Here is a 25,894-nt window from a genome sequence, read left to right as displayed (position 1 = left end):
AGAATATCAAAATAAGAGTCCTTGAAAACAGAGACATAGGCTGCATCCGAAATTGCATTCTTACTATATAGTAGGTGAAAAACCTACTATATAGTATTGAGGCCACAGGAGAGAGGATTTGTGAATGGCAGTGAAGCAACGCAACTGACTCTGTAATGTCACATGATAAAGACAACATGGCAAATGTAGTACGTTCATACTTTATAGAACATACTGTTTTAGCAGTATGAAGTAATTACTAATTCAAAATAAGTACCTACTCAAGTGAGTATGCGATTTCGGATGCAGCCGCTGGGAATCGTGACAGTACCACTGTTGGAAGTCCACCACCTCAAAAGAGTTTGACTCTTCTGTACTACTGATTGTAAGCATACATTGTATATTAATTGATGATGTTATATTTTACACTTGAAAAAAACATAAAGGTACTCACGCAGCACCATGACTCCATGGCGCATTGACTGGGCACGGTTGGGTTCAACAGCGACGCTAAGCATAGTAGCATTGCCTCCGATGATACAGATGCGATTGTCCTGGGCAGATTCCCGAAACATGCGCAGCAGCTGACTGGCTATGACTCCATTTAATGCAGAGATCAGTGCCATGGGAACCACAAAGGACAGGAAGGCATTCACCTTGAGGAGTTATAGGGAACAAAGGAAAAAGTGAGAATGAATAGGCAAAGGGCTTTGAATTTTATGATGCTTTTTTGTTTGATGGAATGACTCTCTCTTTTTTGGCTGTCACATTGTTTATAGCATGCAGTTTTTTGGTTTATTTTGAGACATGTGTAGACCCTGAAGAACTGCACAATTCTATCTCCATTTGACAGGACCTGCCAGGGAAATGTGTATGATAAATGTCAGGAAGTCAGTTGGATTGAATTTTAATTATGTGTATGGCAAATGCATTTATCCAAAGCAACACTGATTTTTTTTTCATTGCATTCAAGGTATTCAGTACATTTTATCATTTCAAGCATTTCCTGGGAGTCGAACTTTAGAATAATTATTACTGCAAGGTATGTGGGTCTCCTAGGTTATCTTGAGCTGTCACATTCCTAGATCTGTCCTTAAACTAGACTTTTGTTCCTTTCCAGTTTTTTTGCTGTTGCCAAAGGAAATTAATCTCATGCGATCTGACATCTGCACTGCATGAAAAAAACTGAGATTAAGCCAAGACTATTGAAATACTTCTCAGCACTAATTTAGAAGAACTTAGTGTTAGTTTAGGCAGTCATGTTAAATTGGTGTTGAACAGATGACTGGAGTTTAAGAGTCCCGCACGGTGCCTTCCAGACTGAGAAACATAAAAGAGATCAAAAACCCACTGAAGGGAAATAAGATGAGAATATTTAGAGTCTTTAATGAGGAAGGTCAGAGATGTTAAAACTGAACATGAAAAAAAAAAAAGCTCTTTTTTGCTTGTTACTGCAAGGTTGAACCAGAGATATTAATTAAAACAGGTAAAAAGGGTTAGAGGACTTTAAAAAAAAACAACAAAAAAACCCCATTGCTTTAGTAGTTCACTGGTGAGAGGATTCGGGTGCTAACATAACTGAAGGAAACATAGGAACAAAATATAATATTTATTTATGTATTTTGCAGCTGCCTAACCATGACTGGTTACTGGTTCTACGTTCTTCACAGGTATAAAGCGAGACGAGACCAGTGTAATGCAATTATCATGACAATGGATAACATAATAGTTAGGACACATACAATATATTCAAATCACTTTTATTCATTTTAATAAATAACAAGTTATGTCCACATCCTGTCACACAATGAAGAAGAAAACTGTAGAACGCAGATACAAAATAGAAACACAAGGTTTAATTCAACAAACTGGCAGAAGCGTAACAGTGTGTAACACACAAACAATAACTGACAAAGGACTGAACAGAACAGGGAGTATAAACACACAGTAAATGAGGGAACTGAGCAGGAACAGCTGGATGCAGATTAACTAATCGGACACGAGAGCAACTAATGAGAACTAATGCAGACATGACAGAAAGTGAACTGAACTGAACAGATCATACACGTGACACATCCAAAGATTCCTACTAACATATATAGGCGAAAAGCATTACACAAAGAGTATATGTCTGATTCATATGCTGCATCCATACCTCATCATCTTTAAACACTTTTATATAAGCATTTTTTATTTCTGTTCTAATACATTGTGTGGCTTTAAGAACCTTAATTGGGATAATTATTTATGTATTATGTAACTGCATGCTGCCTCACTAATCATGTTTGTAAGATCTGTACTCACACTGAGCAAAAATGAGAATGCAGAGAAGAATCCTTTGTGTGTTTATGAACTCAAACACAAGCAAAATCAAGATTTTGGTCTGCATTAAGGAGCCTATGGGCATATTGGCAAACAAATGTAATTTCTTTAGGGACTTTGGCTGAGTTCAGTAAGATGCAAAGGCCAGACTCACTATTATTGATGTTTTGAAGAAATTAGAGAACTTTCAAACACATGCAAATCAAAAATTAACCTATTATTCTGTCGTGGCAAAAAGACAAAAAGCACAAAAGTCACAAAAAGCATAGATGAAATGTTATGTTGTGATTTCACAGACTTCTTCTTTAAACTCACCTGCAAAGACCCTATCTCCATGGGAACTACAGAGGCTATTTAAAAGCGTTCAGACACCTTATTAAATTGACAATTGTGTTTTGAGACAATTCAAATTTATAATGGGGTATAATGGGATAATACTGGACTTATTTGCAATTGCACCTACAGGTATATGTGCAGAAGTTTCTCATAGAAGGATATTATATGCTTGATGTTGCGATTCATGCATAATTATTAATAAAATATTCCCTCATTGTTGCCTGAGGTCAGTCTGCTCTGCATATGAATTCAAGCTGTGTCGAAGAATGCCCAGGAAAATGACATTCTAGTATTATTTCTCCATCAAAGCTTTCCAGCAGGTATGTCTCACTTAGGCAACAGTGCACATGCACCCACGAATACGCAAACAAATCATGTGGCAAATCAAATTCCACTCAAGTGTTTGCTTGTCAAGGACCTGCAGTCCTGTGTGGATTATCTACACCTTGACTGAAGATGCTCACTACATTTGTGTTTCATCTGGACACTGAAGCAGAGGTACAGCATGATCTTGGCTGTCTTAATGTTCCAGACATAAGAGTGTTTTATAAAAACATATTTAGAAAAATAAAATAATTAGGGCTGTAGATCAATAGAAAAAAAGAATCACATTTCTAATTCAGGTCAGTTTTTTTCTGAGCAACTGCAATTTAAAAAAAAAACAAAAAAACAATTTCAATGCACTGTAAAGGGCTGGGGAAGTACAAAAATCCAATTCAAATTTTATTTCCAATACAGTTGGAATTAGTCATTTTTTATAGACTTGTTTTTGGCATTTTGCTGTCATTGGGACAGTATAGAGTAGACAGGAAGTGAAGTGGGGGGAATCGGGAAAGGTCCTCGAGCCTGACGTGCAACCATACTACATGTTGGAGAGCTATACCCATGAGTCTACATCGGCTATGACAGAACTGTAATGAAAAAAGAATGAAAATTTTGGTTACCTTACCATACATGTATTTTGTATATATATATATATATATATGTACACTACCGCTAAAAAAGTTTGGGATCGGTAACATTTTTAATATTTTATAAAGAAGTTTCGTCTGCTCACCAAGGCTACATTTATTAAATTAAAAATACAGTAAAATCAGTAATATTGTGAAATATTATTACAATTTAAAATAACTGTTTTCTATTGGAATATAATATAAAATGTAATTTATTCCTGTGATTAAAGCTGAATTTTCAGCATCATTACTCCAGTCTTCAGTGTCACATGATCCTTCAGAAATCATTCTGATATGATGATTTGATGATCAAGAAACATTTAATGTGTACAATTGTACAAAATATTTGTGTAAAAATGCTTTTATTCTTTGATGAATAGAAAGTTCAAACGAAAATTCAGCTTTGATCACAGGAATAAATTACATTTTATATTATATTCCAATAGAAAACAGTTATTTTACATTGTAATAATATTTCACAATATTACTGTTTGTACTGTAATAAATGCAATCTTGGTGAGCAGACAAAACTTCTTTTAAAAATATAAAAAATCTTACCGATCCCAAACTTTTGAATGGTAGTGTATATATATATATATATATATATAATAGTGTTCAGTTGAATGTGGTAGTTCACTATTAGCTAATCAATAACTACAATTTTTCATACCTCCCAGAGGAATACTAAGAAGTACAGGTTCGCAATTAATGTGAATAATGCATAATTAATTCTAAAGTGAAGATCATGGTAACCCACTAGTAATGACTGAAGTATTACTAAATACTTAAGAAAGAATTACTAATTATTTGGATCACTATTCTAAAGTGAAAAGCTGTTTGTTTGTTTTGTTTTGTGAATGTTTTTCCTCCCTTGTTTGTTAGATGGTAATTTCACATTTATAATACCGGCAGTTTTTGTGTCCAGTGTGAGACCACCTGAGCAGAGCTCATAATTAATGTTTCTCTTTATTCAGCGCAGCACCTTTAAAACGGCTGCAAATGCATTTTGAGGTGCTAAACAGATCAGCTGCCTGTTTTATTTGTTTGATTTTTGTTTTTTCCATCAAAAGATTTCTCTAAGCTACCTCACTCAACACAGCTACTGATCCCAACAGGCAACAACATCAAACTAAAAACCTCACAGATGGAAATACAGCAGAGAGAGAGAGGTTCTTATGAAACAGATGATAAACAGACTAATGGAGCATCATGCACAGTAGTGTGTGTTGATAAAACACAGTTGTAGCACTGTAATAATAGTTATTCAAATGAGCTCTTTGTGCCTTGTACACATTTGTTTAAGTCGAGCCCTGCACCGTTTGATTTAACCAATTAATGACCCTTAGAAGCTCTAATGAGGTAATTAGCTAAATCTTGGGCCGTGTTGTGTAGCCGCAACCTGCGAGTGTGGCCCTTAAGAGTTATGAGCGATGCTAATTCATATTTGTTCACTTCAAATAGCAGCAAATGTCCAGTGTGTGTGTTAAAGCTGAGGCTGGATTAGTGAGGTTTCTATGGTTACTGTGAGCACACTGTTTGTGTGTTTGTTTGTATAGTCTTCTGTCTCTTGCAATGTTCTTCCCATAATCTTCATTTTCTCACAAATGAGCCAGAGTTTCTGTATTTAAAAAAAGGGTGGTTTTAGGATTTATCGTTCAACATGTTTACGGTCTTCTGACATGTCGCTGGCTTTATTGGTTTGAACAGTACATTGCTTCAAAGAAAACTGTCTTTGTAATTTTGCATCATAATAATAACTTGTCTACTCCTCTGAAGTGACTTTAGCTGCTGTCATTCAGGCTATTTTTTTGTCAGCATTCATGGCATCATATCTTAACGAGAGTTTTAAAATTGAAACATGTCTCAAGCACATTCTGCTTCATGTCGAGAGCTACCTCTGTCAATTATTTGGGTCTTACTGCATCTGGATAGACCAAAGTCAACGCAGTTTCCTCTCATTTATTCAGTGCTGAGCAAAACAAAATGCTGAAACAAGCTTTCACTTGTGGCAGAATTAATATTTACCAGACTATATGCAAGGAATAATTGAGGATGGGCTGTTGAATTATTAGAAAATATTGCACACCCGAGGTAGTAATACGGCCACGAGACGAAGTAGTGTGTGCATTACTTTCTAATAATTCAACATACCAGAGTCAATTATTCCACTTATACTACTTATACTATGTGTCACAGACACGCCAGGCTCCACCTCACCACAGTACCCACGCACTCAATCACCAGCTTATTAATCACCGCCACCTGCACCTCATTCACTCTGCAATCACCAGCACTACAAAGCCACCACTCTCACACACACTCACTGTCCGGTCTCGTTTGCACTACGCCATGTATATGCTTACCTTAAGGACTCCCCTTCAACATACTTACCTGCTCCAGCGATCTCCTTCATCTCCTTCGTCTCCTGGTCCCTTCGTGTGCTTACCCATCTGTGTGTGTGAGTGTCTCCAACGTCTCCCTCCATCTCAGCTCAACTCCTGGATCCACAAACCACACAAGGACAGTATTACTTTATATTCATCTCTCAAGAACCTGATAACAGCCATTACCACTCTGTGTTCCACATATTGTTCCAATAAACTCACCTGGATTGCTTTTATCTCTGCCTCCGTGTCTATATCATAACAGAAGACCGGACCTTAACAACTAACGGCATGAGTACAAACGATCCATTCCAGGAACTCGTGGACGTGCTGCGTCGAGCACTCACACCACAGCCCTCGACATCGTCATCCCACAACACGGCTGTCTCCGCACCCACCAGCACCACTCCTTCACCTGCATTCACCGCCAGTCCCATGGCCAAACCGGCGCCCTACTCTGGATCGGCGGAGGAATGCAGCGGATTTCTTCTCCAATGTGAGCTGGTCCTGGAGATGCAGCCGCACCTCTACACCACAGACACGGCTAAAATAGCGTTCATTATTTCACAACTGCAAGGGAAGGCTCTGCAATGGGCAGATTCGTTGTGGACCCAGAAAGGCCCAGTCGTCCAATCCTATTCGGCGTTCGTCTCCCACTTCCGGGAAGTATTCGGGAAACCTCTGACTGATTCCTCGACTGGTGAGAAACTTTATAATCTAAAGCAAAGAAACCTATCTGTTAACGAATATGCCTTGCAGTTTCGAACGCTAGCCGCCACCAGCGGATGGAACGAGCAAGCCCTCATCACCACGTTCCGTCAGGGGCTGGAACCCTCCGTGCGGCTGCATCTCGCTGCATACGAGGACTCCATGGGATTAGAACGCTTCATCCAACTCGCCATCCGCGTGGGGTCCCGTATGCAGTCGTGCATTCAAGAACACCAGGGCCAGTCATCCACCACTAATCTCCTCCGTCGGTCCGAACCCGTCAGCTCCCCAGAACCAGCCAACGAACCCATGCAAATTGATCACTCTCGTCTCACCCCTAACGAAAGACAAAGAAGGCTGGCCCTGAATCTCTGTCTCTATTGCGGAACAATGGGGCATAATCTCTCCACATGCCCAATCCGTCCTCCTCGACCCGTGGTGAGTGCAATATTTCCCTCCATTCAGAAAATGAAACCACTCACCACAACTGTAACTCTTACTGCTGCTAACATCTCTGTTCCAGTGGTGGCGCTCCTTGATTCAGGGTCAGCCGGAAACTTCATCTCAGGCACCCTCTGTAGACAACTCAACCTTAAGATCTCTCCTTCACCGACGAGCTATCAAATCCACTCCATCACGGGCAAACCCCTAAGCCGCAGACACATCCGTCACTGCGCGGGCCCACTACAACTCAGCATCGGTATCCTGCACACTGAACACATCCATTTGCTGGTTCTGGAGGAATCCACCGCTGACGTGGTTCTAGGGCGCCCGTGGCTGGAACAACACAACCCCAACATCTCCTGGCGCACGGGCGAAGTCCTGAAGTGGGGCGATCACTGCTTCCCAGACTGCTTCCCAGCGCTTCCTGTTCCAAAACCTCCACTCTCCAAGTCTCTTCTCGTGAATGCCACGTCCATCGAGAGCCCTGTTGAGAAGCGCTCCGTGGATGTTCCCCCTGACTACGCCCCCTTCAGCGACGTCTTCTGCCCGCAACGCGCCTCCAAGCTTCCTCCACACCGGCCATGGGACTGCGCCATCGATCTGCTGCCGGGTGAACCAGTGCCCAGGGGACGCATATACCCCCTGTCCATACCGGAGGAGAAGGCCATGGAGGAATACATCAAGGAGGCACTCGAACAAGGTTACATCCGCCCGTCTACTTCCCCTGCTGCTTCAAGCTTCTTCTTCGTGGCAAAGAAGGACGGAGGCTTGAGGCCATGCATCGATTACCGTGCACTCAACAAGATCACCATCAAGTTCCGATACCCACTTCCCCTCGTCCCAGCGGCCCTGGAACATCTCCGCGGTGCCACTGTGTTCACCAAGTTGGACCTCCGCAGCGCGTATAACCTCATCCGGATACGTGAGGGGGACGAGTGGAAGACCGCCTTCGTCACGCCCACTGGACACTACGAGTACCTCGTGATGCCGTATGGCCTGGTCAACGCCCCCTCCGTATTCCAGGATTTCATCCACGAGGTGCTCCGGGAGTTTCTCCATAAGTCCGTTCTGGTTTATATAGATGACATCCTCATCTACTCCCGGAGCTTGGCCGAACATCGCCACCACGTTGCGGAGGTCCTCCAGCGCTTACGGCAGTTCCATCTCTTCCTCAAGGCTGAAAAATGCTCATTCCACCAACCCTCCGTCCAGTTCCTGGGGTACGTGATTGATCACAGTGGCATCCGGATGGACGAGGGGAAGGTCTCCGCCATACAGTCCTGGCCCACTCCTACCACCATCAAAGAACTCCAAAGATTCCTAGGTTTCTCCAATTTCTATCGCCGGTTCATCAAAAACTACAGCACAATCGTCAGTCCACTCACCAACCTCCTCCGTCACCAGCCCAAGTCTCTGTCCTGGTCTCCATTAGCCACCGACGCCTTTGAGACCCTGAAGAAGGCCTTCACCACCGCTCCCCTCCTCGTCCACCCTAACCCGGACCTCCCGTTCATAGTAGAGGTGGACGCATCTACCACCGGAGTGGGAGCGGTCCTTTCACAGCAGCAGGGGACACCAAGTAGACTCCATCCATGCGCCTTCTTCTCCCGCAAGCTCAACCCGGCGGAGGTCAACTACGACATCGGTGACCGCGAACTCCTGGAACCAGTACCTGGGTTGGGCCGAGTACGCACAAAACTCTCTCCGCCAAGCCTCAACGGGACTAACACCCTTCCAGTGCGTACTCGGCTACCAACCCCCGATGTTCCCCTGGGACGGGGAACCCTCCAACGTTCCGGCAGTCGACTACTGGTTCCGGGAGAGCGAGAGGGTGTGGGACTCAGCTCACCACCAGCTGCAGAGGGCCCTGCGCAGACGCAAGATGGCAGCCGACCTTCGACGCTCCGAGGCTCCTGTCTACCAGCCGGGGCAGAAGGTCTGGCTGTCCACCCGGGACATCAGGATGCGTCTGCCCTGCAAAAAGCTGAGTCCCCGCTTCATTGGCCCGTTCACCATCCTTCGGCAGATCAACCCCGTCACCTATCGTCTCCAACTCCCGGCACAGTATAGTAGAATCCATCCTACATTTCACGTGTCTCTACTTAAACCTCACCACCCTTCTGTTGTTCCCTCCACAGAGACTGACGTGGGAGGCGCCGAGCCCCCCTTCCACTTCTCCTAGAGGACGGCACAGCCTACGTGGTCCACGAGATCTTGGATTCCCGGCGCCGTGGTGGTAAACTCGAATACCTCGTGGACTGGGAGGACTATGGTCCCGAGGAACGCTCATGGATTCCCAGGAACGATATCCTTGATCCTCTTCTGTTACAGAACTTCCATACCAACCATCCAGACAGACCTGCCCCACGACCCAGGGGAAGACCACCACGACGTCGGGGTCCGCGGCCCTCAGGAGCGGGCCGTGGGAGGGGGGGTACTGTCACAGACACGCCAGGCTCCACCTCACCACAGTACCCACGCACTCAATCACCAGCTTATTAATCACCGCCACCTGCACCTCATTCACTCTGCAATCACCAGCACTACAAAGCCACCACTCTCACACACACTCACTGTCCGGTCTCGTTTGCACTACGCCATGTATATGCTTACCTTAAGGACTCCCCTTCAACATACTTACCTGCTCCAGCGATCTCCTTCATCTCCTTCGTCTCCTGGTCCCTTCGTGTGCTTACCCATCTGTGTGTGTGAGTGTCTCCAACGTCTCCCTCCATCTCAGCTCAACTCCTGGATCCACAAACCACACAAGGACAGTATTACTTTATATTCATCTCTCAAGAACCTGATAACAGCCATTACCACTCTGTGTTCCACATATTGTTCCAATAAACTCACCTGGATTGCTTTTATCTCTGCCTCCGTGTCTATATCATAACACTATGGTTATGGCACTTGTTTTTTGTTGTGCACCTGTATACATCACCAAAGGACTGTCTATTTTTAGCACTGTCATTAAATTTCACCGTGCATGAAAGTGTTGTTGTGGAGTGAGCCATCATTTTTTTAAATTTTTCATGAACACTCGTTATATCCCTAAGTGAGCTGGTGGTGCTGCTTTGTTGCACATACATAATAAAATGTAATTTTGTGGCAAAACATGGAAATAATCTGTAATTTTTATCATATTGTTTACTATATTTATTTGCTTGGTCAGTTTCCTTGTGGGTTTTGGTTCTTTTGCTGCTGTAAGGACCTTTGAAATAACTGAAATCATTTATGGACAGTCAAGAACTACTTTAGCCGAGTGTTTACCTGAAAATAATTGCACACCTTAGAACTTTCGCCAGCCACTCAGATTCAAGCATTCAACAACCTGTAGTATAAAGTAAAAATAATCAAAAATGTGACTTGCAGCACTATATCATGATTATAGAACAGTTCTGCGGCTCTGGGTGATGTTAATTGTGACAAAAATGACGAGACATGAAAAAGACAAGCTGATAAATCACAGTCAGAGCTTTAAAGACATTCAGGGCTAGTGCCACCCATGATGGAAGGTAAGAAAAAGATTAAACTTGTCAACACTCCATCTCTTTCTGTCTTATTTACTGACTGAAAGTTATCATCTTGAAAGTTATCATTCCCCCTCTTTCTTTTGGCCTCAATTCCATCTCTCCATCTCTCTTCTCCTCGAAGTCTTGGCTGAGGTTTCTTTTATCTGCCAGACATCTCTCAGTATGTCAGTATCTGCTGCCCTGATGTCTGTGAAGGTGTCTGGAGTAAAGAGTTGATTGCTTTGAAGTACTCTGTGTAATTCACACTTTGGACAGATGTTGGACAAAAGTAACAGCATGCCTTACATTTTACAGGTTCACAGAAAGTATAGTTTATTATTGTTTCACTTTTGCTCCCACCACAACTTCAGTCCTCTTCTCAAGCACACAGGCTGCCAAACGCTGTGTTTTCCAGACAGTAAATATCCCTGGCAGATCTATATAAGGGACACAGATGCTTCACAACATGTAATTATAGCTTCGTGAATGAACTGTTGGGCAGAGGAAACAGTTAGTTTTTTTTTTTTCTATTAGTGTTTTTTAAATGCTCTACATTCATTTATACAGGTTTTTTTCCCATTAAACTTTTCCTAGCATACATGTAACCGTCCCGACCTTCACTTGCCTGGAGTCCACATATCAAATCCTTCCAAAAACTGCCCCAAAGCTCCCGTCTTACACACAAACAGTGTGTTGCTCTCTCTCAGCAGCAGATATACCCGTCAGTACACTGAGAACAGAGACATCACGTCATCTCTATCTTTGCTGATTCCAGTTCTCACTGACATGTGTCATCTTACATTTATTTCCATTTGTGCTAAAGAGCAAATATATATTTTTAGGTGGGCAGGCTGGGCAAGTTTTGAAATGATTTTTGTTGAGACAATTGCATAAGACAATTGAATTTATTATCTGTCTCAAATAAATAATAAATAATACTTAAATAATAAATTAATTTTATTCAAAAAACAGTTTTAAAGTGGATGCTTTCTTACATCCACTAGTGATCAAGACAAAGGGAACAGTGGCAAGGGAGACTGTCGAAGCATGTTCCCCATTGAAAAATCCAGCATCCAGGTATGTTTTGCATGCTGGTTGCTGGTTTACTGATTACCAGCATGAGAAGCGATAGTTGACTAGCCAAACCAACTCAGTTTTGTTTGAGAGCATATAGTGATCCACCAGCTCTACCAGCACTATAATTGTCATACCTTGTTTGTGTTCCTGTATAAGTTGTACCCTTGCCTTCCTCTGTCTGATCTCTGTCAACAGGTCAAAGTTTAAACTAAACTGTCATATTCAATATGCTAGTGCAAGTATATAACAATTAGTTCAAACTTTGACCTGAGGAGGGCAGTAATACACTTAGCAGTGTCTACACTGCCGGAGTTCAAATAGAGAAGAAGAGAGCTATGAGCATTTATGGTTAAAACGTATATAATTTTTTATTTTATTTCTTTTAGAAAATGACCGATGGTTTCTCTAGATAAGACTCTTATTCCTCGTCTGGTATCGTTTAAAGCTTTCTGAAGCTGCACTGAAACTGACATTTGGACCTTCAACCGTTTGGAGTCCAGTGAAGTCCACTATATGGAGAATAATCCTCAAAAACCTTAATTTCTTTTCCACTGAAGAAAGAAAGACATGAACATCTTGGATAACATGGGGGTGAGTAAATTATCAGGAAATTTTAATTTGAAAGTGAACTAATCCTTTAAGTTGTGTTTGCACTGCCTGTCTACATGCCTTTTAGAATTGATCAGTAAAGGTTGTTTGGAATATTATTCTTCTGCCTTCGTCTTCTTGCCTGCATACAACCGTGACAATACTAGCATAAACCAGTCTGGACCAACATGCTGCTCTATGATGGATATTTCAGCTTAGTTGGAAGAACAAAGAGATTACATTTATTTTCATAACACTACATTTGGTTTTTATTTCTTACTGTTAAACGCTAGGGGCCCTATTTTAACGATCTAAACGCAAAGTGTAAAGCGCACGGCACAGGTGCACTCAGGGCGTGTCCAAATCCACTTTTGCTATTTTGGGCAAAACTACTGTGGGCGCACTAACTGGCGCAAATGCATTTACTAATTTAAAGATGTGGCGCTGAATGGGAAAACGCGAACGGCGCCGGATGCAAACTAGCAAACACACTTGCGCTGCGCCTTGCGCCGGGTGTATTATAGGGCCCTAGGGCTCTCAATAGAATAATGACTTCTGGTCAGCGTTTAGAAAGCTGAAAAAATAATACAATAATATGTAAATTCAATAAATGTTTTAAAAATGATACATATTTAATTAATGTTAAGTTAATGCATTGACTTTGACAGACCTAAAATAATATACACTTCCGGCCAAACGTTTGGAATCATTAATGTTTAAAAAAAAAGAAAAAAGAAAAAGAAAAAGAGTGTTTTATTGCTTTTGCTAACTGAGGCTGCAATTATTTGATCAAAAACGTAAAAAAAAAATATATAAAATTATAATAATATTATTACAAGAACTGTTTTCTATTTTAATATATTTTAAAATTGAATTTATTCCAGTGATCAAAGCTGAATTTTCAGCATCATTACTCCAGTCTTCAGTGTCACATGATCCTTCAGAAATCATTCTGATATGATGCTTTGATGCTGAAGAAACATTTATTATTATAATCAAAAGTGAAAAAAAGTTTTTGCTGCTCAATATTTTTGTGGAAACAGTGATACATTTTTTTCTATTTTAAATTTCCAATAAATTTGCTTGTGCAAAGTGTTTCAGCAGAGCTCCGCTCAGTATGATCTATGATCTCCCTCTCTGCAGTAAAATATATATTTGTGACTTTCATGTGTTGCAGGTGTCCTGTTCTGTTGGATCCAGAAAGCTGTGCTTTATGAATGGTGTTGTTGAATGAAGGGGTGAAATGTCAAAACCTAAAAACGTCGGCTCAACCGTCCCAGAACACAGTGCCAGTCCAATCTCAGCTCAGCCACTTATCCTCACCAACATCACTGCCTGCTGCTATATATATATGTTGGTCTCATTTTATTTGTATATTTGTATCCACGTACTTTCAAGTGCAGTACTGGATTATTTTCAGGTGCAGACTGCAATAGAAAGATCAGGATAACAAACAGAAGAGAATGAACCATTAGAAAGGCACCAGTATAGATGCTCATATTCAAGAAACCATTCCCAAACGGAAAGATGCAGTAACATACATATTTATGTCAGTTTACACTTTATGTGGCAAGGTTATACCACATCTCAAAAAGCAATAAAAGACCATTTATGTTTTCTTTCTGCAATCATCTTGTGTCCCACAGAGCACTAGAATTTCTCTAGCAATATATGATACTGGATTGTATTTTTCATATTGTGAAACCTTCTGTATATGAAAGAGGACATCTTGGGGTTTTCTGTGGTAACCAATTTACCAAGACTGAAACATGATAAACAGTTTGTCCTGTAGCAAACAGCTGCTATTGCAACTATCATTCTTTTGACTGGAAGATCTCAGGATGACACACACACACACACACACACACACACACACACACACACACACTCAGCAATGACTGATGGAATTGGATGGTCAGAACTAATTCATCCTGTATTCATTTGCTCGTTATTCACTCTGCTGTGAGTTTTAATTATACACAGGCATTTCAAGGACTGAATGCTGTAATATTATGCCATATAAAATTAAGGATCATTTTAATATACTATTTTACTTCTCATGCTACTCCACTTGTTTTCAGTCTCACTGTTGTTGTTGTTTGTTTGTTTGTTTTCAAATGTAGAAAGATGGTAAGATGAGTGTTTAAAGCAGGAGACCTCCTGTCCTTGTAAAAGGATTGTGTTCCTGACTAATGTAGATTCACTGGTGTAATAGAAAAGAATAAGGCAGGCACAAGGTTTAGGTCTGCAAGGACAATTTTACAAGAATCGAAGCATAATGTCTCCATTTCCAGGCAATTAAAATTTACTTTAGGGAACTGCAAGTGCATTTCATTTTCGTGAGCAAATCCTTGTTTTTGAGCAAATCCTGCCACTTGTTACTCAAACTAACATACAGAAAACGCAATAAGAGTCATATTGGTTGTGGTAGACTTATCATATTTTAAAGAAACAGAGTAGTTAAATTCATTTGAATCACTGATTTATTTTGATGTTCATGACCATCAGTGCTCACAGCAGAAGCAATATGGTCCCTGCTGCTCCTCATTTTAATGTGTTTGAATAATCAAGACATCAACATTTAATTTGCAATTCCAAAAGAATCAAAGGGGCATAATACATATTAATTTACCGCTGCTCCGCTGCTGTTTTCATTTCAACTTGAGTTAATCCACTGCTTTATCCACAGCATGTTTGGACTTGCTGACATTGTCAACTTGGAGTCAAATTGTATGTTTGACTGCTTGTTTGGACATTTAATTTTCCCTCACACACATTTGATTTGAAGTGTCTGGTGGATCGTACACATGATCCATAGCATCATTTTAGGCAATGCTGTTTACTCAGGTATGGTTGTTGTGTTTTGTCTGTAGTATGCACATTGTGTGTCATACACACACACACACACACACACACACACACACACACACACACACACACACACACACACACACACACACACACACACACACACACACACACACACACACACACACACACACACAAAAACACTCAACCACTCACAAAGTACAAAAACCACATTAATAGCAATTGGTTTTTAATTTCCAGTGCTTTCTAAACTACACTTTCATGCATATGTTTATGTATATTCTAACCATATCACTAATAATGTAGAGGATGTTAATACATTTAATGGTTACACTTTGTTTTGAAGATCCACTTTAGACATTCTAATAAGTATAAGTAGCTTTGCAACTTTACATGTCATGTAAATCTCATTAGAGTAGAGTATTAGTAGAGTCATTCTACAGAAATGTCCACGTTTGGTATGGTAAGATGTCTTAAAATGTATTAATTTTTCTAACATTTAAACTTAGACCACGTTATACATTCAGGTGTGCAGACAAAGAGGATCGTGGGAACTGGAGTCTGGGAAGGCAGTTACCCTCTGACTTTATGAATACACATAAATGACAGCTTAATGATTTAAAAAAAATAATAATAATAATAAAACTTGTGCCTTTATTTAAAGACCGCATGTACTATTTTTTGTCACTGGTGTTACCTTACTTCTTTGGCAATATTAAAGGTTTTTATGAAATATTATTTCTCATTTTTTCAGCACATGCAGTCAGAGTTACAGGAAAATAATGATTTAAATTAAAAAAAGAGAAGCACCCTCTTGATAAATGTGACATTGATAACACTGTAGTCGATAGGATTTTCACCTGGGACGTGATGCTATCGTGTGCCTTATCTCCTGCTCCCTCATTACTGCTTAATCAGCTAATCATTCATATTCCTGAATCTGTATTAAACTTGAGGAATGCGACTGATCTCCATTAAGTTTAGCCTGTTTCCACTGAAACACAATCACAAAAACTACACCTTGTGTTTGAGTGACTGACATGGCTATTTTGTGATATTTAAACAGATAAAGGTCCTCATAAGGTGAATCTGCAGCTTTAAAGAAATTTTCAGCCACATTTTGAAAACCTGAACCATTGGACCACTTGTATTTATGACACAAGACATCTGAAAGTAATGCTGTTTTAAAGGGTGTAATGCGTTTTGTCATTGATTGTGTTAAACTGTCAAATAAAAGAATCTGACTCAATTGTTGGAAAGGTGTCATTTATGCTTTAAAAGGTTTTCCCAAAACATTGAAATGTTCAGTAATTTGTTGACGTACCATTGAAGTGTAGCTGAAATATTAATATTGTTCAGAACATTGTTTTATGTTGACATTTTCGTTGTTTTCAAAGTTTCAACAAAAGGGATTTAGAATCAACATCACATTAACAAACAATATTACTTATGATTATTTTTGTTCATTTCAATATTGATTCAACTGCAGTGATGTAGAATCAATCATAGTGTAATGTTGATTCAATAGCGTTATTATTGATTTTTTGTTCACCATTGTTTCAACATTAAATGCGGGTGCAAACATGATAGTGAACTAATATCACTTCATAATGTTGATTCAATGATATTATCATTGATTTATTGTTGAAATCTCATCATTGTTTCAACATTAACTGAGGGTGCAAGAGTGACACTGAAGCAACATCACTTTGTAACGTTAATTCAATGCAATTAACGTTGACGCATCAACACTGACTCAACATTATTTCAGTGATTACATGCTATCATAAACAACATTTTAAAAATGTCTGGAAAATATGCTGTCTGTAAAGTCGCTGCTTCTCAGCTGCACTCAATTTATGAATAGCTTTGAAATCTATAAATGGGAGTCACTGGTGTTACCTTTTTATGGGTAACACCAGTAAAGATCAGTAACAACAGTGACTCTATTTATAGGAGTCATTCCAGGAAACCGGTGCGATTTGGACTTAGACATTTTTAGATTTTTTTACCAAAATGTTTTACTTTTCTGAACACCCCACAACATTAATGACATATTTAACTTCCAGAAAAACATATTTTCCCATCTCAGGCATCAAATCCCTATTATTATTGGTCATTATTTTAAGTTATGGACACTATGGGAGCTCTCTGAATATTATTATAAAATGCATTTGTGATAAAAATCAATATTTTTCTATTAATTAGATGTCCCTCACACTAATTCAGTAATTGCAAATATAAAAGTTACATAAAATCTCACACTTTTGCTACTAAAGCCTGAAATTGACACTTTTTGTGACAGAAACCTCATCATTTTTGATCAAAGGCTTAACTTCAGAATGTGAACTGAAATCAGTATTCTTGTGATTGATCTGAACATTTCAGACAGAATTCAACTAACTTTAAATTACTTTTCCATAAACTTAACAAAAATAATAATAATAATAATAATAATAATAATAAAAATGTAGGTGTGACGGGGTTTCGATTTTTTGGCCACTGCTCTAGAATAAATGGAGAACGCATGACATGCATGATATTAAGAAATCATGAATAATGTTGAAATAACAAAGATAATTTTCACAAGTAATAGTTTTCTATCTTAAATTGATGTAACAGGGTCGTTAACCTCGACAAACACAATTTCACAACATAATTTAGTTATAATTATTAAACAAGGTGGTAACTTGCTCACAATGTTGTTCAGAAGACTTCTATGATGTCACTTCCTATTAATGATGTCACACAAGTATCAGTTCATTAAGGTTTGTGTAACAGGGTTTAGAGGTTACTGAGGTATGGAACTAAATGATGTCATTTTAATGAATAATCATGAAAACATTACCAGCAAAAAAAGCACAGATGGATATTTATGGGAATGGCAAACTGAATGGACTTTTTTCTCATTTTATTATTTATTTCCCAAGTACACTTTCATAGATGGTCTTGAGGGACGTGACAAAATAGGTGGTGTCAACTGAAAAAAGAAAACTAAATAATTTCTAATATGAAGATAAAATGTGTGTCAGGTTTTTAACCCTTAAATGCATACCTCGGGTCTTTAGTGACCCGGGACGTCATTCACTACCCTCCTCCTCGTTCATTTTTTAAAGTTAGACATCAACCTTCTTGGTATTCCTCAATCAATTCATTATAAAGAATATAAAAAGAAAAAAATAATAAAATTATAAAACAATGCCTATTTTTGTACTAATTTTTTTGTAAAAATTGTTTAGGGTCACTAACGACCCGAGGTGTGTATGAGTGTACCTGTATTTTTTCTGCACAACAATTATTGAATCTTAGATGACGGAATAAGTGCAATTCACCTTTATTCCACAAGGTGGCAATGTCTGATACACAATGCTGAAGTGACGACTCATTCAGACAGAAAACGAAATAATAAGAAAAACATGAAATGGCTCAGCGATTTACTGCAGAGCGAGTACTGAACGCAATCAAATATGACTGTCACTGTTACTGGATGGATCTGGTGAAGCTGTGAGCGATCAAAATATTGATTTTGAAGATGTTGAAAATTGTTGAGATCGTGAATGGGTTCACGTTCGTGACCTCAAATATAAAACTAGCCTATTATTTGCTGAATGTACTGGGAAATGAGCTCTGACGAGGAAAGTGGTGATGGCATAAAACATCTGCTCAAACAGAGCCCTTTCAAGCTCCAAAAGGTAACAAAAGGAGTTGTATAATATCGCGACAGGGAGAGATCCTTCCGTGTTAGATGTAGATCCAGGTCGATAAAGACCCGAATATATAAGAATGATTGGCGAAACAGTCATGCATTTAAGAGTTAAACATTATTAAAGGAGAGATTTCAATTAATACAAAAAGCTTTTACAAGTATATTTTGGTGACCCAATAGATAAAATACATTGAAAAAGGTCAGAGGGACTCAAATCGTACAGGTCTCGTGGAATGACTCATAGATAAACTTTATTTAAAACTATTCATTTAGTTCTTTTGCATAAAATAGCACTAAGATTTTGTGATTCTAACTTTTCTTTCTCATTGTTAATCCTCCTTTGGGCAGGTATGTGGATAAATTGAGTGCAGCTGAGAAGCAGCAACTTCACAGACAGTGTATTTTACAGACATTTTTAAAATGGCTGCTGCAAGGTATCAAAACAATCAATCATGGTATACTCACTAAATTATGTAGTTTAATCCATTTGTATTCTAGTTTTTTAAAATTCCCTAACAATAAAGTAGGTCATACCAGAGAGTTAAACTAAAAGATTCATATAAAACATGAGATCATTTTCATAATATATTTGATAGTTATGCTAGCATACATTATTGTATTTGAAATGGTAGAAAAACCTGTTTCTGAGCTCAGAATACTTTCCCTCTGTACATGACTGTGGGGATGAGCACTTCTGTGGCGCTTGGAATTCTTATAATTAATTAAAAAACAAATATTGCCACATTAATGGCTCAAGAAGGTGTAATTGTTCAAATAACATATTGTTTCAGTTTAAAATATAAAGAAATTGTAATCCTAAAGTGTTTTTCAAGTGTAATATTTCAGTAAAGGCTAGGGACAGAAAAATGGATGTTTCTGTAGAATGACCCAGTAGTATATTTATATATGTCTCACACACAGATATATAATGTATTTATTGTGTAAACAAACTTTTATGTTAGATGATCCACTTTAGACATTCTGCTAACTATAAGTAACTTTGCAACTACATGTCAACTAAATCTCATCAAGTGTTTGTGGTAGACTGTAGGGGTAGGTGTTAGGGTTCGGGTTAGTAGAATAAGTTGACATGTAGTTGAACTATAAGTTACTTATAGTCAGTAGAATATCTGTTGAGGAGCATCAAAATAAAGTTCTGCAGATATTAAGCAGACAGTACTAGTACTCCAATACTCTAATGAGAGTTATTTTACATGCAAAGTTGTTGCAAAGTTGTATAATATAATGCTTTGTAGTAAACTGCCTTGACACCTGTCTGAAAGCAACATATAAATCTATCTATCATCATCCTCATCATCATCATCATCATCATCTTTTTTTTTTTATATTAGTCATGATGCTGCTGGTCACATGATCTCGCCCACACCCGTTCCCTGAAGAATTAAACTTTTTTTTTTTTTTTTTTTTTTTGTACATATATGAATTGGGTCTTCATCTCTTGTGAGCCTACATTAATCAAAAGTATTTATATTAGTAAAAGCATTTCTGAGGGCACACTTTTTTACAATGTTGAACTGCCATTACTACTTAAATTCAGCCAAATATTTCACGTGGAAATTCGTGTTGGATGTTGACAATTTTCGTTTAAAAATGATTAGCTATTGACCAGCAACGCTACTCAACAGGTTGTTGCTTATGATAAGACACTTATGCGACTCATGCATGAGACTAAATAAATACAAGACAAAGCAAACTACAACCAAAGCATATAAGGACATACTCCGCTCGTCGCAAGGAGAGCTGTGCGCGCTCACCTGTAGAACGGTTTTAGCAGTTATCGAGGACACGATGGTGGTGCATATGAATTCATCCTGCGTCAGTCGCTGTCCCATGGTGAAAAGCATCGGAGCGGCCAGGAGAAAAGACGCGACCCACATGGCGCTGATGAGTTTCTTGGTGCGGCTCCGCGACATGATGCTCTTCGCCTTGAACGGGTGGCAGATGGCCATGAAGCGCTCCACGCTCAGGCTGGCGATATTGAACGCCGTGGCATACGAGCAGCCGTCCCGCAGGAAGTAGTACCCTTTACAAACAGCCTCCCCAAAAGCCCACGGGTGATGAACCCAGATGAAGTTGTATAACTCGATGGGCATGCAGAGGATCAAGATGAGCAGGTCGGATATGGCCAGACTCGCCAGGTGATAGTGCACCGTACTCTGGAGGTTTTGGAGAGATTTTTTCGTGAGAAGTGTGTACAGGGTAATCGAGTTCCCCAAACACCCAATTACAAACAACAGCACATAAATCACAGTGACGAAAACTTTAGAATAGATGTCTGTATTCACGTCCAAATCCTCTTCGGAGACGAGCTCCGTATCATTGTCCAGGATTTGCTGGGACCGGTTCGCCGAAGAGAGAAGTTTCTGCGTTAGGATGCGCAAGTCTATGAAGTTGCGCCCTGATAGCGTAGTATTAACCTCCATGGTAGTCGTTAAATATCAACACATAATAACGAATGACAAATGAATAGCGCGTTGCTTGTAAAGTGTTTCACATTTGTACATTAGGTGAGCTATGCGTACAGCTAGTGAAATACTGGCCACTGCTCTGAACTGCTCTCTCAGGTCTGTGAACGCGAGACGCCCAGACGCTTTTATATGATGAGGAGGCGTGCGAGCGCAAACCTTGAGCAATGACGCAGCGCCATGTAGCCATTGGTGTATTTTTACTGTGAGCTGCCTTGAACATGTAAGAGGCTCAGTTCTGAGTGCTTTATTGAAATGTCCTGAATTTAAGCATAAACCAACTTGCAACAATAATGATTTCTACTCCACTTTACGAGTTTTCAGTGTTTTCTTCATCAGTAACTGAATTATAAATAGTCAAAAAATTCAATATTCTGTACTCATCACTGCTGGTTGTCAATTTTTTTTTATACTTTACTACTTTATTCTGTGATAGTGACCAGCTGCCCGCACATTATAGCTTATTATATCTATTTAAAAAGAAATATACTGTAAGGAAATTGAATGTTGAACTGAGTTTGAAAATTATGAGTTTATTATTGAAATTATTTTGGTAGCATGGGTGCACTAATATGCATTAATTCATGCTTAAAGGATTAATTCACTTAATGAAAATTAGCCCAAGCTTTACTCAAGCCATCCTCGGTGTATATGACTTTCTTCTTTCTGATGAACACAATCTGAGAAATATTAATAAATATCCTGACACACCCGAGCTTTATAATGGCAGTAAGTGTTACCAAATGAGTATGAGCTGAAGAAAGTGTCTCCATCCATCATAAACATAATCCACATGGCTATTAAAGGCCTTCTGAAGCGAAGTGATGCGTTTGCTTAAAAAATATATCTGTATTTAATAAGTTATTAAGTAAAATATGTAGCTTCCGCCAGACCACCTTCTGTATGTGTAAAATGTGTAAACTGGCGTCGCATCAATTAAGCTTTTTCTGTCAGTTGAATATTTTACTTAAATATTCCGGAAGCTACATACTTTACTTAGTAACTTATTAAATATGGATATATTTTTTTACACAAACGCATCGCTTCAGAAGGACTTTATGAACCCCCCGGAGCCGTGTGGAGTATGTTTATGATGGATGGAGACACTTTCTTCAGCTCATATTTGTTGGTCCCCATCACTGCCATTATAAAGCTCGGATGCGTCAGGATATTTATTAATATTTCTCAGATTGTGTTCATCTGAAAGAAGAAAGTCATATACACAGAGGATGGCTTGAGGGTGAGTAAAGCTTAGGCTAATTTTCATTTGAAAGTGAACTAATCAAACTAAACTAATGATGATTAACTAATTGTTAAGTATATGTCATCATGGTTTTGACATCGACACTTCAATTTCCAACCATCTACAGCCGTGATTCCACTGTACCAGATGAACTGCTGCATCCAGAACCTTGTTGTTCATGGCACAGGATTATGTCAGCATAAGCTTGAGGTCAAGGATTCAAAGGCAGAACACAGAGAACATACGTCCGGACACTGCTATTTCATGACACAGTGTCAAGACCGGATGAAGAGAATAGAACCCTTTATAATCAGTGATAGTGATGCTACACTGGATGCGAACACAACAAAACGCTGTTTCTGTTATGAAAGACAAATGGACTTGCAGTAGTCATGTCCAGTGCAAACTGGTGTTGCAGCATGACTTGATAATGGTCACATCCAGTTTAAACACAGTGTAACAGAGGTCAGAGGTTCAGATGGTGTGTGCAGCCCATCATACCAGTCAGATTGTAGTATACACATATAGATTGTGTTCTGGGTGGCTAATTTTACAATTGTGTGGGCTTTTCTCATGACACCATGACTGGTGTGTTTGGCAAGTCTAGATGACATCTGAATACTATTTGGATATACATAATGTAGGCATATTAATTTATTAATCTGACTTCTGTCAGCAAGTGCTAGCATGACCCACACATGCACAGTGAAAATGTTCAAAGGTGCCATTTATATATACAATAACTTTCTATTATTGTGAAATGACGTTTAATGAAGATAATGTTTTTATGGAATCAGGAGGATAGATGGTGATGGGTGGGACATCTGACTCTTCTCAGTGTTGTAATCTCTTTCGTCAGCTCCGTCTCTTGTCTCCAGAGTAATGGTCTCTGGATGTCCTTTGATTAATAAATCTCTTCACCACCTGCCCCTAATTCTGCCTGTCACAAGGAGGATGAAGAAGCCCCTTCCTAATCCTGCATCTTCATTAGATGACGTTATGTAAATCATGTTTTTATGTATACCCTTTTTTCACAATGCTATTGCACATCACAGCAGTTTATTGGAAACGTTTTGAAATGAATGCTTCACTTATTCAGAACATTTGAGTTAAAGCTAAGTGATGTTCTGAGGAATGCACATTAATATTACAAAATAACAAAACTGAAAATAGCATCATAAATCAATATAATCTATCTTTTCCCAGTTGTATATAATGTAACACTCAGGATACACAAATAAAGTTTATCATTTTCCCTCCTAAAATTGTGTTTGAATGAGTGCAAACACAATAAATAACCACAAAAAAATGAAGAATAAATACCAACCCAACGTGTGTTATACAAGAAGATGTTATGCCTGAGAATAAACGGAGAAATAATCACGAGATGATGAGATTGATGGCATACGTGCACCTCTCGCGATCTCGAGACCCGTATGGAGAAACTCTCGCCATACAGTATGAGAAAGCGAGACATGAGCAATGGATCTACTGCAAACATTGCTATCAAAGAACTTATGTTAGGCTACTATAGATAGAGAATCGAGACTAACGGATCTATTAAAAACATTACAAAATAAAACAATGAAACGATTAATTAATTGACTATTTCCCCATTCCATTTTCATCTCTTTTAACCACAAACAATGTTAAAATGAAAGTTACTTTGTATATTGAACAAAACTATGACTGTATTAACTGTTCCAATGTCTACTGTATAGTGATGAATACCATGAATACTATCCATTATAAAGACATAGAAAAAACAAAAACATATCGTCGGCCCGTTGGGCCATCTGACCATTCTGATTGGCTGTTCAGCTACTGCCACCTGCGGGTTCAGAAAGGCATTTAATCTCACGCAGGCGCAGAACTGACGTGCTGCTTGGCCATTGGGTGTCAAGCGTCAGTTTGGTGTGTCTGAACAACTTTGGACCCAGACCAGGGGCACGTTCAAGCTCAAACCAGTGCGCAACGTTTTGCTACGGTTTCCCTGTTGAACGACATGTTTCCTGGAAACGGTGTGCAACAGGTTTGAGATACGCTTTCAACAGCTCTGGTTTTCTCTGGTTTGGTGGGTGTCAAAAATGTCAGCCCAATCAGCATCAACATACATATAAACCACGCGGTATTAAAGAAACAGCTCGTAAATGTAATTAACTTCAAAATAAATTCACAAGAGCAAGTATATTGTTTGCATATGTTTATTTACATTAATAGCAAAATAACTTAAATAGCCTAATAAGAGCACAGATCTGGAACTTATTTAAGTCTGTCTTAAGTTTTTAATCCTGTTAATACCACTTTAAAACATATAGCGCGCGTGTTGCCACGTGACTCCGCCCTGTCCAGTCAACACAGAGACGGCGCGCGAGCGGTGAGCCTTGCATCTTCACTAAACTTTGTCAGTTGTAGTATTTTCGGTTTGCCACTTTGGACATTCAAGCGATTAGACGATCGGATGTGTATTATATCACAAACAGTTGCTGCATAAAACGTGAAGATCTGAGATGAGCAGAAACTAGTTGTCAGTGCTGTCCTGTTTTTATCACTAGTCACTTAGAAACTCAACGTATTATAGCATATATTTTTCTACTTTTGAAGTAACTATTTCCAACGTTTTGATAGTTTGTTTTCCAATTTGAAATGAAATACGCAGAAACGAGAAAACGGTCGTTTCCCGTTTTTTCGTTTGTTAAAAAAAACGGGGAAACGAGATTTTGACTCCATTTTCGTTTTTTTTCGGGTCACGGATAGAAAACGGAAACACGACTTCAAAACTCGTTTTCCACATGTGGGCGGTCATTACACGCCCCTTTCAGCCGATTGGTCAATCAAATCTGAGCCAGTGACGTCGTCTTCCGTTCGTTCAACAAAATAATAGTCCTCTGCTGCTATATCAGTAGATGTCATAAATCGGCTCTCTTCTGTGCAACCTAACGCGTATTTCACAGAAATATGTTTGCACAGATAAAAAAAAGTTTAAAAAAACCTACAGTAAATTTAATTAAGTCTGTTTTTAAGCTGTAATTGTGTTTTTAAAATGTAAATGCCTCTACATCTGTTACCAAGCGCATGACATCCATTGGGCTACTACCACCGATCAATAGGCTATAGATAATGACAGACTATTATCTATTATAGATCAGTGGCTACTGCTACTTTCTTTTTTTTTTTTTTTTTTTTTTTTCTTATATTAATGTTTTGTTTATATTTTATACATTTAAATTCAATCATTTAGCAGACGCATTCCTTGCAGTAGACTATGCAGTCATATTAGAAAATAGGCTAGGCAACACATAATAATGGTATCATCATCGGGGG

General features: G+C 39.1%; 1 protein-coding gene across 1 annotated transcript in view; it reads right to left on the bottom strand.

Annotated features, from left to right (window-relative positions):
* The window catches only part of ntsr1 (neurotensin receptor 1 (high affinity)), a 39,923-nt gene extending 18,528 nt beyond the window's left edge, over positions 1 to 21,395 (bottom strand). Inside the window, exons 1-2 of the mRNA XM_067372189.1 lie at positions 20,617 to 21,395; positions 434 to 635 (exon numbers count right to left, since the gene is read on the bottom strand). Of these exons, the coding sequence (XP_067228290.1) occupies positions 434 to 635; positions 20,617 to 21,285 (871 nt within the window). The 5' untranslated portion in view covers positions 21,286 to 21,395. The remainder of the gene's footprint in view (positions 1 to 433; positions 636 to 20,616) is intronic.
* Between the last annotated feature and the right edge of the window lie 4,499 nt (positions 21,396 to 25,894).

The sequence above is a fragment of the Chanodichthys erythropterus genome, chromosome 20 (genome assembly GCF_024489055.1).
Source record: "Chanodichthys erythropterus isolate Z2021 chromosome 20, ASM2448905v1, whole genome shotgun sequence".
Taxonomy (NCBI): domain Eukaryota; kingdom Metazoa; phylum Chordata; class Actinopteri; order Cypriniformes; family Xenocyprididae; genus Chanodichthys; species Chanodichthys erythropterus.
Note: the sequence above shows the minus strand (reverse complement) of the source record. Positions and strands in the feature narration are given on the sequence as shown.